A 17,626-nucleotide genomic window follows, 5' to 3' on the forward strand; every position below is an offset into this window, starting at 1 on the left:
CATTGGTCTTTTCAACTTAAAATGCACACCCTTCATTCAGTGAGTAGTTTTACCCCCCCTGCTTGGTTCATTGAGTAGTTTTACCCCCCTTGGGTTCACAGAAGACAAGTGTCTCATCACCACCCCCCAGGTGCAGGGGAATAGTCACCTTATCAAAAATAGGGGGGGAACCAAGTAACTGATCAAAAATAGGGGGGGGAAACAAGTTACTCATCAAAATAAGGGGGGGGAACCAAGTAACTGATCAATCCCCCCCTTGGCTCAATGACTAGTTTTATCCCCCCCTTGGTTCAATGACTAGTTTTATCCCCCAGGTTCAATGAGTTTCAAAGGTGCTTTTCCTCACATAAGAAACCGTACATGTTGACTGGCCTTCTGTTGTACTTTTTGATCAAGCCTGAATTCAAGTCCTGGGTATTCTGAGATACTAGCAATAGTTACACAGGTGCATTATATCATGTTTATAGAAATGTGTTGTATCATGTTTATAGAGGTGCGTTGTATCAATGTGTATAGAGGTAGATTGTAACAATGTGTATAGTGTTACAGTGGTTCCTCATTGGCCTTTTGGTGAGCTTCCTTACGTCACACTGTACATTTACATTGATTTTGTGTCTGTCCCCCAAGGAACAATCTGACAGTGCTGGACTCTGTAGTTGTTCGAGGGCAGGGAACCACAGAAAGCCTGAAGGTTGCTGGCAAGCTCCCTGGCTCTGGGAGTTACCTGCGGTTTAAAATGACAGAGTCTTTGCTGAAAGACTGTTCTGATAGTAAGTATTGCATGTTGTGGAAGTTGGGGTCTGGTAAAGCTGCTGTAAAGGGAGCCCACACATGATGTGGGTGTGTTTCTGTTGCACTGCATATACACTGTCCAGTACATCCTGCACCTGGAAGACAGGAAGTCTCCATATGAGTGTGTAACAGGGTGACATGTTACATGTGTGGGTAGTACCTGTGTTGCAACTTTGAAATAACACTGGATGAAAACTGTGTTCTCCGGTTAATGGTCTTTATTTCCAAGCACACTGAAAAAACAAAAAAGATCTTATTTTTACACTGGCCAATAATACATAAACCGTTGGCCTTGTTTACAGCATAAACAACAACGCACTGCGTGTGCAATACAGCTTCACCTTTTATTCCTCTGCTGCTTGCACACTCAACACCACCTATTGGTCAGGGTTAGTATTGATCGCCTAATTTACTTCAATGGACATTAATTTTACCATAGAGAGTAAGTAACCAACATCCAGAATTCTGTAACATTTAAGTATATTATTGGGGGGTAGATTGTCCAGGTCTACAATGCCACACCTGGAAAATACTGACACAAAGCATTGGTGTTGATATGCCGCACAGGCGCGCAGATTTAATTTTAACACCAAACTTACACTAGGTTAACAGCGATGGTAGATCTAGTGTCGCATTTAATAAAGAAATAAAAACAGAAGCTAAAAATAAAAGGTTGCCACACAAAGTGACGAGCGCTAGCCCCACTACAAGGAACGTCCCGCTCCAGGAGCCTACTACTGTACGGTAACCCTCGCTGTACTGTTTTGGGATCCCCATCCCCTAAGCTGACCTACTTCTGTTCTGTTGCTTCCGAAGTCCCGGCCTCCCAGCAACTCTGGGCTCTTCCGACAGTCCTGGCTGGGCAGAGCCTTCACAGGCACCGTCTTGCTAAATGGTTCCGTGGTAGCAGTTCCTGCAGAATGGACGTTCCCCGCTTCGATGTAAACAAACACAGCGCCTGCCTGTGTGTCAATGGTATTGCAATCGCCCCAAGCTGTACCCGAGCCTCTTTTTGAGCTCTGCGCAGCATCCCCAGGCATGCCCCTCAGCCAGTCCAGCCCTCCCAATCATCTTGGCTCAGGGCCAGCCTGCCACTCAGCTGGTTGCTTAGCAACACGTCTCTGGCTGCGCGTCGCTGCTGATTTATCACAGGGACACACACTTGTGCAGGAACCAGCGACCCGGCTCCCTGTCACAGGGTGTGTTAGTCCTTAAGAAATGTAAGTGCTATAAATACACAAGGTAGAAATGTTTTTGTACAGTAGTTATTGCATGCTAGTTACTTTACATTTCAGTGAATTGTCTTGATATTATTATTACTGGAACAACCTCTCTCTGGACAGATTTTAAACAAAACACAGAGCCAAGCCGTTAATATTCTCACAGAAAACACACAGAGCCAAGCTGTTAATATTCCCACAGAAAACACGCTCCCAGTGCAAAGAGGTTCTACCCAGGGCAGTTTCTACAATTGGTTGCTTCTGATCTCTCCAGAATATGCTGGATGGGTCCAATACAGCCTCCAATAAATTAATAAATAAATAAATAGTCTAGAATATCTTTAACTGCTATGTAATGGTAGTTTTACATGCAAGCTTTAGCATTCACATGGAGTGTAGAAGGAAGCAGACAAAGTATAGAAATCTCTAATTCTGCACAGTGATGGAGTCACAGCTCCATTAGAAGATGCTGTGTAGAGCAGCACAATAGAAGGTCCTGTGCAGCCCATTAGAAGATGCTGTGTAGAGCAGCACATTAGAAGATGCTGTGCAGCCCATTAGATGCTGTGTAGAGCAGTGCATTAGAAGATGCTGTGTAGAGCAGCACATTAGAAGATGCTGTGTAGAGCTGTGACTCCATCACTGTGCAGAATTAGAGATTTCTATACTTTGTCTGCTTCCTTCTACACTCCATGTGACTGCTAAAGCTTGCACGTAAGACTTACCATTAGAAGATGCTGTGTAGAGCAGCGCATTAGAAGATGGATGGAGCTTCTCTGGTGCTGGTTGAACAGGTCCCAGGATCTGCTACTGTTACCTGTCTGCTCTCTCAGGAAGAATAACCTACATGTTTTGTTTTTATTCTTAGAAGTCAAATCAAAGGAGCCAAACTTTACTCTAAGAAGAACATTTAAAGTTGAAAACACGGGCCAACTTCCAGTTTTTATCAAATCGCCAGAAATCAGTGGATGTGCATGCGAAGGATACGGATTTAAAGTTGTCAACTGTCAAGAATTTGTACTTAAACCAAATGCTTCAAGAGACATTGTCATAATGTAAGTGATTCATTCTTTATTGTGGGTGGGGGGGGGTTGAATTGAAAAAAAAGATAATAAAGGCCAATCTATACATGTACATGTGTGCCTTTACATTTGAATATGCAGTCAGAATTTCAGTGTTTTGATCTAACTCGCCCATGTATGTCATTATAGATACACACTGCATGGTATTACACTAATGTAACAGGCAAAGTCCAGGCTTTCACTCACCTGTTCCAGGATAGCAGAAGCTAATGAGCATGTGATCCACGCTCGGCTGTAATACCCATCCACAGCGTTGCTAATATATCCACGCTCGGCTGTAATACCCAGCCACAGCGTTACTAATATATCCACGCTCGGCTGTAATACCCAGCCACAGCCTCACTAATATATCCACGCTCGGCTGTAATACCCAGCCACAGCCTCACTAATATATCCACGCTCGGCTGTAATACCCAGCCACAGCCTCACTAATATATCCACGCTCGGCTGTAATACCCAGCCACAGCCTCACTAATATATCCACGCTCGGCTGTAATACCCAGCCACAGCCTCACTAATATGTCCACGCTTGGCTGTAATACCCAGCCACAGCCTTACTAATATGTCCACGCTCGGCTGTAATACCCAGCCACAGTGTTACTAATATAATACTGCTTGCAGCTGAGAGAGCATTCTCAGAAGAACATTCTCAGAGTATTGGGGTTTTAAAAGATTGAGAAATGTTAGAACAGCCTCAAGCAATGAAATAATGCTGCCCTATTATGACATTGAAGCAAAATACCCATAGAGTTCTCAAGTCTGAGTGCAATTTCTAAGACGACTTAGAATATTGTTGCCTTGGTAAATGTGACTTGACATTATGTTTTCATCCAGTATAATAAAGCTGCTTGAGGTAACTTGCAGGTTTGTGAGTTTTTAATAATGCACGTTTTCTTTTCTCCAGGTTTACACCAGATTTCACTGCCTCAAGAATCCTTCGTGAACTGAAGCTCATTACAGCAGGAGGCTCTGAGTTTGTGTTTGTTCTGAACGCATCACTTCCTTATCACATGCTGGCTGCGTGTGCTGAAGCCCTGCCCAGGCCGAGCTGGGAGCTCAATGTGTACATAATCATCTCCCTGGTAATGAGGTATGGAGCTGGGCAGAGGCTGCTCTGTACTCTTACCTTCAATTCACATTGAAGTGCTTTCGTCTTGTTTTGGATTGTGCCAAACTTCAGGTTTAAAAATAATAAATAAATGAGCTCCACAAAGAATACATATTGACTGGCTCTGTTGAAAATATATATATATATATATATATATATATATATATATATATATATATATATATATATATATATATATATATATATATATATATATATATTTTTTTTTTTTTTTTTTTTCAATTTGCAGTTCCATGTTCCTTTTAGTGATTGTAACAGCCTACTTAGAAGCACAAGGAATATGGGAGCCATTTCAGAGACGCCTGTCTATTGAAGCATCCAACCCTCCTTTTGATTTGGGAAGGCCATTTGATCTCAGGAGAATCGTAGGAATTTCATCCGATGGAAAGTAAGTTGATCACAGCCAACTAAACAATCATTTGCAACAGCCAATCAAACAGCAGTCATTCACAATAGGCAAACATTCCTTTGTTGAAATGCTGAACATACAGCACAGGAATCAAGAATGTGTGCAAGTTATACAACATGTTGGCCTGACACAATTATTAATGTAACTGAAATCACATTCCACCAAAAAAAAAAAAAAAAAAAAAAAAAAAAAAAAAAAAAGTTTATCCACATATCTGAGCTTAAAAAATATTTTACCATTGAACAGTATGCCAGAAAGGTAGAGTACAAAAGCCTAGCACCTTCAAGTATGTGCTGTCACCAGCAGTGTTTTGGATATATATTTCTCTTATCACTGATTGTGCTTTGATCAGTATTTGCCGACATCTATTTAGATTCCAGGTCCTAAATTAGGTTTCATTTATAGTAAACCTCGCTTTCAGTTATCATGTTGGTGCTGCAGTGTTAAAGAGCAACTTGGAATGCATGTGACAGATCACTTCTCGTTCAGATGCAGTTTGCACGGATCATTTCTCTTTTAGATTCAGTTTGTATGGATCACTTCTCGTTCAGATGCAGTTTGCACGGATCATTTCTCTTTTAGATTCAGTTTGTATGGATCACTTCTCGTTCAGATGCAGTTTGCACGGATCATTTCTCTTTTAAATTCAGTTTGTATGGATCACTTCTCGTTCAGATGCAGTTTGCACGGATCATTTCTCTTTTAAATTCAGTTTGTATTGATCACTTCTCGTTCAGATGCAGTTTGTACGGATCACTTCTCTTTTAGATTCAGTTTGTATCGATCACTTCTCGTTCAGATGCAGTTTGCACGGATCATTTCTCTTTTAAATTCAGTTTGTATGGATCACTTCTCGTTCAGATGCAGTTTGTACGGATCACTTCTCTTTTAGATTCAGTTTGTATCGATCACTTCTAGTTCAGATGCAGTTTGTACGGATCACTTCTCTTTTAGATTCAGTTTGTATCGATCACTTCTCGTTCAGATGCAGTTTGCACGGATCATTTCTCTTTTAGATTCAGTTTGTATGGATCACTTCTCGTTCAGATGCAGTTTGCACGGATCATTTCTCTTTTAGATTCAGTTTGTATGGATCACTTCTCGTTCAGATGCAGTTCGTACGGATCACTTCTCTTTTAGATTCAGTTTGTATCGATCACTTCTCGTTCAGATGCAGTTCGTACGGATCACTTCTCTTTTAGATTCAGTTTGTATCGATCACTTCTCGTTCAGATGCAGTTTGTACGGATCACTTCTCTTTTAGATTCAGTTTGTATCGATCACTTCACGTTCAGATGCAGTTTGTACGGATCACTTCTCTTTTAGATTCAGTTTGTATCGATCACTTCTCGTTCAGATGCAGTTTGTACGGATCACTTCTCTTTTAGATTCAGTTTGTATCGATCACTTCTCGTTCAGATGCAGTTTGTACGGATCACTTCTCTTTTAGATTCAGTTTGTATCGATCACTTCCTGTCACCAGGATTTGATGACTAGAATTGAATGTGATGCGCTACATGATTCTGAACAACAGGAAGAATGCTAGTTTCTATGTTGGAATGTTAGAATTTAGTTAGGATATTTCATGGCAAGGGTAGTGAACCATTGGAACAAGCTGCTGGACAGAGTTGTTGAAGCAGTGACTATCGGGTCCTTCAATGAACAATACTGCATAACCCTCTCTGTGACCATAATAAGACCTTTAGCCAGCCTGGAGGGCGGTCCGTTTAGCCACATATTTCCAGAAGTTTTATTTCTCCTACTAACCTGATTAGGGGGTTTTGTTTTTACTCTCCTGAATGCTGACGGACCACACTGGCAGCAGAGTGAGCAAGCTAGCACAGGTGGGCTGAATGTCCTTTTCTCGTTCTTGAATTTCTTCTGCTCTTATGACTGAGTTCATACGTGCAAGCTGCTCTTAAGCAAATCCTAGTACTCTTTTTAAATACATGGGTGTATTTTCCCTTTTGTGTTTGTAGATTGAATGAATATGGAGACTCGAACCCCAGCTCGAGAGCAGTGTGTGGAGCAAGCGGTGGGGGGGCCTCCAGGTCCAGTGCTGGGACCCACAGGCAGTGCAGCTCACAGGCCCCTCTGCACAACAATAGATACCCTGGGGACTGTGAAGCTCTCAAATCAAGGACTAGTTCCAGTAATGTCAGCAGGACGTATATGCAAGCAGCCTCAACGCAGTCTGCCAGCAGTAAAGCAGGCAGCCCTGCTTCAGAGACACATCCTGCCCTGTATCAGAATACAAACAGAAAGCTTCGGACTGCCAGGCAGCAGCACCAAGCGCAGCAGCAGCAGCTGCAGCAGCAACCGGCTCCCAGCCTCCCAGAGCAGCAGCCGCAGCAACCAGCAGCGCTTGAACGGCAAGAGCAGCAGCCTGAAAGCTCTCCAAAATCCCCGCTAGCACAGCCAGAGAGCAGCACAGCCAGGCACACCTCCGAGGACTTGGATTACACCAGCCTCCTGGAAGCCATGGACAGAAACCTGGAGCGGCCAGAGTTGCTGCCGCCCCCAGATGTGTTCCAAGAGCTGCTCTCGTCCCCAGCAGCACAGGGCAAAGGTGCAGTGACTTCACCCTGACTTCTTTTAATGTTCTTTGTTCTTACATTGAATTGGCTTTGACAACCAGTCATGTTGCTTTAAGCGCTTTGATTCTACTAGTTGATTATTCTGTGCTTGCCCTTGTAAACAGCTGTATTCTATGATTCTCTTAATCAAGTTCCTTTACAGGTAGTGTCCAGTGATTTTCTGAACTGTTTCAGCACCTCATTGTTTTTAACCTCAGGCTATATAAATGGTGCAATCTTTTACACAATTCAATTTTCCAGCCCATTTGATCTTCTGACGTACACGAGACTATGTGCCGGTTATGCTTTTGATATTGTTCACATTTCTAGTTTACGATGGCGTGCAGGTTTTCACAGTGTGGTTATTAAACGCCTGGCAATTCATTAGTGGATTTAGTAGTTCAAGAACATAAAGCTATGAGTTAAGTGATTGAAGGAATACATTGTTTGAAATAAGAAGCAGTTTAAACAGCAGTAAGTGATTCAGCTGGCCCCTTGATTTCTAAATCTTGTTGTATTTGACACTCGTAGTAAAAGGAAAACTTCAGCGTAAAACGAAGGCTCAGAAAAAACGTGAAGAAAAGGAGAGAACAACAAAGGCAGGGCCGCAGGAAGATGAATTAAAAGACTCTCTGGCAGATAATGATGACAGCTCTTCAACCACCACAGAAACATCGAACCCGGATGCAGAAGCAAGTGGAAAAGAGGTTACAAGGGCTATTGTTTTTGTTAGGTTTTTCATCACAAATTGTAAAATCTTTGTGCTGGTACCCAGTGGAGGAATGAACATGTACCATCACATGTACAACTTCCTGAACATGCCACTAGCAATACCATCACATGTACAACCTCCTGAACATGCCACTAGCAATACCATCACATGTACAACCTCCTGAACATGCCACTAGCAATACCATCACATGTACAACCTCCTGAACATGCCACTAGCAACACCATCACATGTACAACCTCCTGAACATGCCACTAGCAATACCATCACATGTACAACTTCCTGAACATGCCACTAGCAATACCATCACATGTACAACCTCCTGAACATGCCACTAGCAACACCATCACATGTACAACCTCCTGAACATGCCACTAGCAATACCATCACATGTACAACTTCCTGAACATGCCACTAGCAATACCATCACATGTACAACCTCCTGAACATGCCACTAGCAATACCATCACTGAACATGCGCCTTTACTGGATGTGCCACTCGGGAGCCCCTATAACTGCTGTTTTATTGAAGTCTAAAGTATGCCTTGGTTTAATCTGGCGGCTCTTTCTCTTATCTGCAGTGATCACATTGTGGCTCCGTGTTGCACGTGTGGTTTAATTATCCAGCTGCAGCTTTACAAATAAAATGGATGCCTTTTTTAATCCAAGTCTGTTGCCTGCATGATCAGTTGATGAACTCGTCTTAATTGGCTGTTTCACTTTCAACAGGAGCCTGAGAAAAAGAAAGTCGGACCATTCACTTTTAATAAAGAAAGAGAAGACAATCATCTATTTCACATAAAGCTCCAGAACAAGAAACTAGGCAATACAAAGAAGATAAACCAAACCGATGCCAAATACAGGTAATTTAGTCTTATTATAATTTATTATTATTATTATTATTACTTAATTTTAGCAGATGCCTTTATCCAAGGCGACGTAAAGACTAGGATGTATAAACTATGCATCAGCTGCTAAGTGACTTACAAACCCCTCGCCTGAAAGACGGAGCCCAAGGAGGTTCAGTGACTTGCTCAGGGTCACACAGGGAGTCCGTGGCTGAGCTGGGATTTGAACCCGGGGACCTCGTGGCTACGGGCTGTTTTCATTAACCACCGGACCATGCAGCCTCCTATCATTAGCATGTCCTTTTGTTTTCATACAGTGCTGATAAGCTGTCTGATTGCCCATGTGTTTCATTGTTTACTTCATAGTTGTTTGGAGTTGCCATATACAACCCCCCTGGAAAACAAGCAGCGCAAGAGCTTCACATTGAAAACTCTGATGCAGCAGCAGCCGCCTCCGCCACCTCGAACAGGGGGCCCCAAGATGAGACATCTACACAAACAGAGAGGTGCTTATTTTATAACCATTTTCTAGATTGAGTAGATTACAGAAACGGGCAGGGCCGGCCTTGAGCTGTGTGGTGCCCTAGGCGGTGATGAGTCAGTGCAGGGTCCAGAACATCACATGAATGCTACAGTAGCAACCTCATCTTAGTGAATATATAGATGCATCATGTAATCATATGCACCTACCTATACTAACGTTAAGATGCGATAAGTAAGTCATGATATTCAAATGTAAATGAATACTTGTTTGTTAGACTTTATCATTTCATATAATCCACAAATTCAAAGCACTCAGAATTCCAGTCTACTTCACACGTATTGCAGGTTTGTTTCTAAAATGCCCCTGCCCCAATAGGCCTATTGAAAAGTACTGCAGTACCCGACTATGAGTGGTTTCTGATAGGTCGACGGCAAGAGTAACAAGACAGAAATAAATAACAACAAAACAACCCCTCTGACACTCAACATTCTGTGTGCAATGCCACTTTACAACAAAAAACATTTTTACTAATGAACTCCTGACCAGAATTATTCCTGGTTTGAAAGGCATGTCATATGCAGACAGGCTTAAAGAACTGAATTTATACAGTCTTGAACAAAGAAGACTATGCAGCCATCTGATTCGAGCTTTCAAAATCCTAAAAGGTATTGACAATGTCAACCAGAGGGACTTTTTCGACCTGAAAAAAGAAACAAGGACAAGGGGTCACAAATGGAGATTAGATAAAGGGGCATTCAGAACAGAAAATAGGAGGTACTTTTTTACACAGAGAATTGTGAGTGAGGGTCTGGAACCAACTCCCCAATAATGTTGTTGAAGTTGACACCCTGGGGTCCTTCAAGAAGCTGCTTGATGAGATTCTGGGATCAATAAGCTACTAACAATCAAACGAGCAAGATGGGCCGAATGGCCTCCTCTCGTTTGTAAACTTTCTTATGTTCAAATACATTTTCCTAGCTCTAGCGGAAGCAAAGTGCTTTATCAAATCTGAGTATTCTAAATTCTTGGCAACTTCACTTTTGACAGTGTCCAATTTAACAATGTTTTTTTAGTCGGCGTTGAGTGCAAATATGTCTTGATGAATTCCAGCCTGGAAAAGCTGCTGTCCCCAGAAGCACTTGTCACTGGAATGGTCTACCGGCTCCTCTGTTTCCATGCATGTACTGCAGCGTTTTCATAGCGCTCGTACTGGCAAGGTGGCAACGGGGCAGTTGTATGTGTTACATGCTACGCAATGTATTGTGGTTTGTTCTTTTTTTCTGCTCTGTACTGTACAGTGCTTTGCGATTTACATTTGTATAAATAGTGCTATATAAGTGCAATAAATAAATAAATAGGGAATCTTATATGTGGGTAGATGTATTATTATTCCATTCTGGGGGGAAAAAAAAAACTCATTAATTAAAATGATAAACAGTATTAGAAACTATTGTGATGTGTGTGTCTCTCTATTGCTCTGTCTGTCTATATAATCTATCTCGTGATCTCTCTCTAAAATCTATCTATTAGTAATATCTTAACACCAAAATTGCTGTATTAAGAAACCTAAGACAGCAGATGGAAGTAGCCCAAACGTTTGACATGTTAACCAAGCAATATCTTTTCAATTCAGCTATACTGAATTGTATTAATGGATTAGATTTACATTAGCTGCAACAACTGTTTTTTGTTTTGACAGAAATCCGTGATTTATGTGCATCTAACCAAAGCAGGAACATTTTTTTAATCAACACAATGTGTTTGGAAACTACCAAAGCTTAACTTTCACAGTAAATGAAGAGGCCTGTGAGCATGACACTATTTTACAATATATTGTTAGTGGTCCAGTGTTTCCCACATACCTTTTTGACTTGTTGAACAAAGATGTAATTGACAACTATGTAGAAGTGCTCTGCGACATGTTTGTTAGCACACTCAACACAAACCCTCTCTCCTGTGTGTGGGCAGGTCATGTGAGTAGTCAAGACCCAATGAGAAGCTATCATTATCTATGGTTGCTAAGGAATAAAAAAAAAATAATAATAATAATAATTTAGTGTTGCTGGCACTATGTAAGCTACTGCAGAATTGTAGCCCTGGGCGTTTTGCGCACACTAACAAACACATTAAATCTCACGTCACGTTCAATCTCACCGCAGTCTAGTTGAGCGCGGGCCCCAGGGTCTCGCCTTGCCTTAAGGCCGGACCTGAAGACATGCATGTGTGTAAAAACAAAAATCTCAGGACATGCCTCTAAAACAGTTGCACGTTTATTCTTTCCAGCCTCCTTTGGAAAGCTTGAAGATTGCAGACCAACTGCGGCAAAATTCCTTTCTAACGGTTGTGTTCAGGAGCTGGGAAACAGCAGCAGCTCCGAGGGGGAAAAGGACTCTCCTCCACCGGAATGGGATTTCGTTCCGCTTCATAAAGCCGGCAGCTGTAAGTACAACCTGAGCCGTGATGGGGCCAGCGTGCAGAGCAGGAATGTGCTCAAGGCTTGCCCAATGGCTGCCTTGAAAAATGAAATTAATGAAGGTTATATTTCCAGTTATGGGTCAGAAGCAGGCTTTATTAAACCCATTGCTGATGAATGTGGTGGTGCTGTCTTGTGGAAATGTACAGAATGTATATGTTTATATACGTTAGATTCCTGTCTCAGGAGGAGAAGTTGACACATCACTGCATGTATATGTGTTTGCTTGTTTGTTTTTTTTAAAGCCGCAGACAGCCTTCACCAGATCTCCATGCAGACCATGAATGCTGATGCTTTTCTAAAAAGGCCAGTTTCCTCCATGTCAGGAACTTCATCCCCGCCCCCGACAACATTGAACTTCTCCCGTGGCTCCTACAGCAGCATTGTCAATGCCAGCAGGTGAGCCTGTCTCTCCGTTCCCTCAGTCATGTGATCAAGGGCCCACATCAGAAGACTGGAGTGTGTCTCTGTTCCCTGTGTCAGGGACTGTCATGTGATCAAGAGGGCGTGTCACTGTCCTGTGTCGGGGACTGTCGTGATCAAGGGGGCGTGTCTGTGTCCTGTGTCAGGGACTGTCATGTAATCAAGGGGGCGTGTCTGTGTCCTATGTCAGGGACTGTCATGTGATCAAGGGGGCATGTCTGTGTGTCCTGTGTCAGGGAGTGTCATGTAATCAAGGGGGCGTGTCTGTGTCCTATGTCAGGGACTTTTATGTGATCAAGGGAGCGTGTCTGTGTGTCCTGTGTCAGGGAGTGTCGTGATCAAGGGGGCGTGTCTCTCTGTGCCCAGTCTACAGCAACACGGACTCTGAAAGGATGGCCATGTATATAGTTCATTTGTTTTTCCTCAGTGAAAACTGCTTGGGTTTGTGATTACACAGCATGCATAACATGTATCTGTTATCTGTTGTTGCAGTTTAGGCTTGTAGGATTAATACAACCCCCCAGTAAATGAGATTCATTTCAGTTTTGAATGGGGCTGATTTTAGCAGCTCCCACAAACGTACAGAAACCAAAGGTGATACCTAGGTTCCCTTGACAGCAGTGGCATGACAAGAGCACTCATGACAGCGTTTCAAATGCAAACTGCCCCCGCGGGAGAGTTCCGCTCATCAGGAGTGCAGAGCTGTAAAGTTGGAATTGTTTTACTCCAAAGCAGATCTGCTGTCAGTTGTGGTTCGCCCCCCCCCCCCCCCCCCCCCCCCCCCCCCCCCCCAGTGTAAACACTTCCATGGTCACCTGACTTGTTATGTGGAGCATCCAATAAAAATGCACAATTCTGTGGCCAATTTTTTATTTAACCTGTCACATCTCAGGAGCACTTAGATACATACTTCATGTCTTCCACAACTAATTTCTCCCTTTTCATAATCGGATGCACCTTCCCCCTTGAACTGTGTCACCAGGGATGCTTTATTCTAAATATTATTATTATATTTTCCTGTCTTGCAGTGAGAATTCTGTGAAGACGACAAATGGAGCCAAACCCAAGTTAACAAAATCCACTTCTTTGCCTGGCAAAAATGGGAACCCGACCTTTGCAGCTGTAGCTGCTGGGTATGACAAGAGTCCAGGTAACACACTGTGCTGTGAGTCTCTAAAGAGTGCAGGTAACACACTGTGCTGTGAGTCTCTAAAGAGTGCAGGTAACACACTGTGCTGTGAGTCTCTAAAGAGTGCAGGTAACACACTGTGCTGTGAGTCTCTAAGGAGTGCAGATAACACACTGTGCTGAGTCTCTAAGGAGTGCAGGTAACACACTGTGCTGTGAGTCTCTATAGAGTGCAGGTAACACACTGTGCTGTGAGTCTCAAGAGTGCAGGTAACGCACTGTGCTGTGAGTCTCAAGAGTGCAGGTAACGCACTGTGCTGTGAGTCTCTATAGAGTGCAAGTCTTTTAAAGCCAGCATGTTTGGTGGACACGGATTTTTCTTTCTTTTAAACTGTCTGCAATGTGTTTGCAGGGGGCAGCGGTCCCTCCAAGGGTTCATCCAGTAAGAGAGACACCCCTGGCAGTGTGAACGTTCCCAACGCGCCGTCCTTTGAGGGTGATGGTTCTGACAGGTAAGAGAAACTACAGCCAATCCTGGATCTGCTTCCATTGTCTTATACAGTCAGTACCATCCTACAGTTTGTACTGTGCCTCGTGGGAGGCGGGGGAGACTGTCTTGCTAATGGAGTAGGAATCCAATGTGTACCAAGCTGTGTGCTTTGTATCCAATTAGGATCACACATTTGCCTCACCCTGTTGAAGTCTCTGAACAATGTGTTTATTCTGACTTCATATTCTGATTTGATTGTTTCTTCAATAATATATTTTACATTTTTGAAATAGTTCTGCTTTATGGAGTCCCATCGACAACCCCAACAGCCCAAACAACTTTGCACTGAACCCTTTCTCAGCTTTCGGATCCAGCAACTCCTTTAACCTCACTGGAGGTGAGCTCTGGGGCTTATACTGGGAGAGAGAAGGGGTGCATGTAGAGTTAAGAACAATAAAGAAATATTATTATTATTATTATTTATTAATAATAATCAGTAGTAGATTGAAGCAGTTCTCTCTGTCCTGTGTTTAGTATGCGTTACGACTCTGTGATCCTGTGTTTAGTCTGCGTTACGACTCTGTGATCCTGTGTTTAGTCTGCGTTGCAACTCTGTGATCCTGTGTTTAGTCTGCGTTATGACTCTGTGATCCTGTGTACTTGTTTTTAATCAGAGGTGTTTAGTGGGATTGGGTTTTCCAAGCCCTGCAGCAGTCCAGAAGCACAGCAGACCTGGCTTGGATACACCCCCGTGCCTGTGGCCTCCATATGGGACCCTCCAGCCAGTGATCCTCTGCCTGCCTGGCCACCCAGCTCGTGCTCCTCCACGGCCCCCACAGCAGTAAGCCTGCCTTCTTCAAGAACGTTACTATTGTATACGGCATCCAGGGAGGGTCATGAGGCTCCCATTGTATAGCAGTGTGATCCATGCCTGTATTTACTGTGAGTTTAATAACACTCACCTGAGCTAGTAACCTATACACACTGGGACTGATCAAGCTCATAGTAAAACCTGGGGTGGGTGAAACTGCTCTGCAATAGGAGTATTATTTCCATCCCACATGAAGTCTTAGCTTTTGGGTATGACCTTCTGACTCCATGTTTAGGGAACACTCAGCAGCTGTGAAATCATTGAAAAACAAGAGTGTTGGATGAACACATTTTCTGCTGAGAAAAACCATGACTGATCTCTGAAATTACAGACATGTTACAGCAGTAACAGGCGTTACAGCATGAATACAGTCAGTAGCATTCACTCTTCAAGAATGCATCACTGGTTAAAATTCTATCAACACACAGAACATGTGCTTTGATTCATTTCTGTTTTTTGTTTTTTTTGGGGGGGGCTTGTGTGTATTTTTTTTGCTAAAATATAGTGTGGTCTTCTAATAATCTTTTGCTGTCCTAGCATTAAAATATTTAGCTGTTGTAAAACTCTATTTAAATGTGTTTGCAGTCAATCCTTGGCAATGGCAGCACCCTCTGGTCTTCAAGCACTCCATTCAGCCACTCCATCTGGTCCACGAGTGTGGAAAGTGGCCTTCCCTTCTCCACTCCTTCTGAACCCATCGGAAGCAACAGCAGCAGTGCTGCCTCCCCCTCGAACCCCGACATGGGCCGGACCTACAACCCCTGGAGCATGTGGCGCCCCACACTGGGCCGGAGGAGCTCCGAACCCTGGCCCAACAACGGCAGCTCTGCCCCTGACAGTGGAGACTAGGGGCTCCCACTCTGCCCCTCACTTCAAAACAGGCCACGCAAATTCAACACCTTCTTTATTTTAAATGCACAATTTCTTCGCTATAACAAATAACTATTAATGCTTCCTGCCAGAAAATGACGGCTCAAAACTGGTTTCGATAGCCCGTGGTGATAAAATAAATGTTTGCTGTTACTACTTTAACAGATGACGCTTGTTCTTTTCACTCATTTTTAAATGTAACTTTAGCAACCCCAACTTAAAACAATTACAAAACTTAAATTATTAAAAAAAAATAATAATAATGATGATGTTGCCCTTATAGGGATGTTCTGTACATGATAGTTTCCCTTTAAAATTAATAATGATTTTATGGAATCTGGTCATTTTTAAGGGGGGAGAGGGGAGTATTAGACTACGTTCTTGAAACAAGCACTTTGTGTAAAGTTAATCAATTCAGAGAGAGTCTTGGTTTAGTGTTACAATGATGTGTTAGGCATATTGGCTCTGGATTTGAAGCTGTTCATGGGTAAACTTGAATTCTGGATAGCGTGGTTGTTAAAAGTGGCCATGTTGCCAGTCTTTGTATTGTCATCTTCGCGTGCTTGGGACTTTGTGTCTCTGCTGCCTCGGTGCATTTTAACAGGTTGCACTGAAGTATTCCTGGACCTCTTGAAGGACTCAAGGGGTTGGATGATTTCTCATTAAAAGGACAACTCTGGGTTGGACTTTTTAAATTAAATAAATGTTTTGAAAAAAAATGTTTTCCTCTTTTTAATTGTTAAATTTCCTATTTGTAGTACAAGTTCGGCTGTATTTTTTTCATGGTTTTCACAATTCCAGTGCAATGTGCCCATTGCAGTCTAATATATAGTTAGTTCCCTTTGCAAATTTCCATTTCCCATATTTTTATCTCTTAAATGCAGCATGTTACACTGCATTAGGAACCTGGCAGCCAGTTTAGTGTGCTTCCTGATTGACACACTGCCTGTTACACTGCATTAGGAACCTGGCAGCCAGTTTAGTGTGCTTCCTGATTGACACACTGCCTGTTACACTGCATTAGGAACCTGGCAGCCAGTTTAGTGTGCTTCCTGATTGACACACTGCATGTTACACTGCATTAGGAACCTGGCAGCCAGTTTAGTGTGCTTCCTGATTGACACACTGCATGTTACACTGCATTAGGAACCTGGCAGCCAGTTTAGTGTGCTTCCTGATTGACACACTGCCTGTTACACTGCATTAGGAACCTGGCAGCCAGTTTAGTGTGCTTCCTGATTGACACACTGCATGTTACACTGCATTAGGAACCTGGCAGCCAGTTTAGTGTGCTTCCTGATTGACACACTGCATGTTACACTGCATTAGGAACCTGGCAGCCAGTTTAGTGTGCTTCCTGATTGACACACTGCCTGTTACACTGCATTAGGAACCTGGCAGCCAGTTTAGTGTGCTTCCTGATTGACACACTGCCTGTTACACTGCATTAGGAACCTGGCAGCCAGTTTAGTGTGCTTCCTGATTGACACACTGCCTGTTACACTGCATTAGGAACCTGGCAGCCAGTTTAGTGTGCTTCCTGATTGACACACTGCATGTTACACTGCATTAGGAACCTGGCAGCCAGTTTAGTGTGCTTCCTGATTGACACACTGCATTAGGAACCTGGCAGCCAGTTTAGTGTGCTTCCTGATTGACACACTGCCTGTTACACTGCATTAGGAACCTGGCAGCCAGTTTAGTGTGCTTCCTGATTGACACACTGCATGTTACACTGCATTAGGAACCTGGCAGCCAGTTTAGTGTGCTTCCTGATTGACACACTGCATGTTACACTGCATTAGGAACCTGGCAGCCAGTTTAGTGTGCTTCCTGATTGACACACTGCATGTTACACTGCATTAGGAACCTGGCAGCCAGTTTAGTGTGCTTCCTGATTGACACACTGCCTGTTACACTGCATTAGGAACCTGGCAGCCAGTTTAGTGTGCTTCCTGATTGACACACTGCATGTTACACTGCATTAGGAACCTGGCAGCCAGTTTAGTGTGCTTCCTGATTGACACACTGCATGTTACACTGCATTAGGAACCCGGTAGCCAGTTTAGTTTGCTTCCAGTAAATGAGTGAGCATACACTG

At 43.1% G+C, this 17,626-nt stretch overlaps 1 protein-coding gene across 1 annotated transcript in view; it reads left to right on the forward strand.

Moving 5' to 3' along the window:
* Nucleotides 1–16,221, forward strand: part of LOC121327761 (transmembrane protein 131-like) — a 78,038-nt gene extending 61,817 nt beyond the window's left edge. The window contains exons 27-41 of the mRNA XM_041271947.1: nt 628–770; nt 2,881–3,067; nt 3,999–4,184; nt 4,453–4,611; nt 6,612–7,201; nt 7,740–7,915; nt 8,668–8,801; nt 9,153–9,292; nt 11,554–11,709; nt 11,989–12,142; nt 13,195–13,316; nt 13,707–13,806; nt 14,078–14,181; nt 14,459–14,625; nt 15,241–16,221. Of these exons, the coding sequence (XP_041127881.1) occupies nt 628–770; nt 2,881–3,067; nt 3,999–4,184; nt 4,453–4,611; nt 6,612–7,201; nt 7,740–7,915; nt 8,668–8,801; nt 9,153–9,292; nt 11,554–11,709; nt 11,989–12,142; nt 13,195–13,316; nt 13,707–13,806; nt 14,078–14,181; nt 14,459–14,625; nt 15,241–15,504 (2,782 nt within the window). The 3' untranslated portion in view covers nt 15,505–16,221. The remainder of the gene's footprint in view (nt 1–627; nt 771–2,880; nt 3,068–3,998; nt 4,185–4,452; nt 4,612–6,611; nt 7,202–7,739; nt 7,916–8,667; nt 8,802–9,152; nt 9,293–11,553; nt 11,710–11,988; nt 12,143–13,194; nt 13,317–13,706; nt 13,807–14,077; nt 14,182–14,458; nt 14,626–15,240) is intronic.
* The last annotated feature ends 1,405 nt before the right edge of the window (nt 16,222–17,626 follow it).

This window comes from Polyodon spathula, chromosome 15 (assembly GCF_017654505.1).
Source record: "Polyodon spathula isolate WHYD16114869_AA chromosome 15, ASM1765450v1, whole genome shotgun sequence".
Taxonomy (NCBI): Eukaryota; Metazoa; Chordata; class Actinopteri; order Acipenseriformes; family Polyodontidae; genus Polyodon; species Polyodon spathula.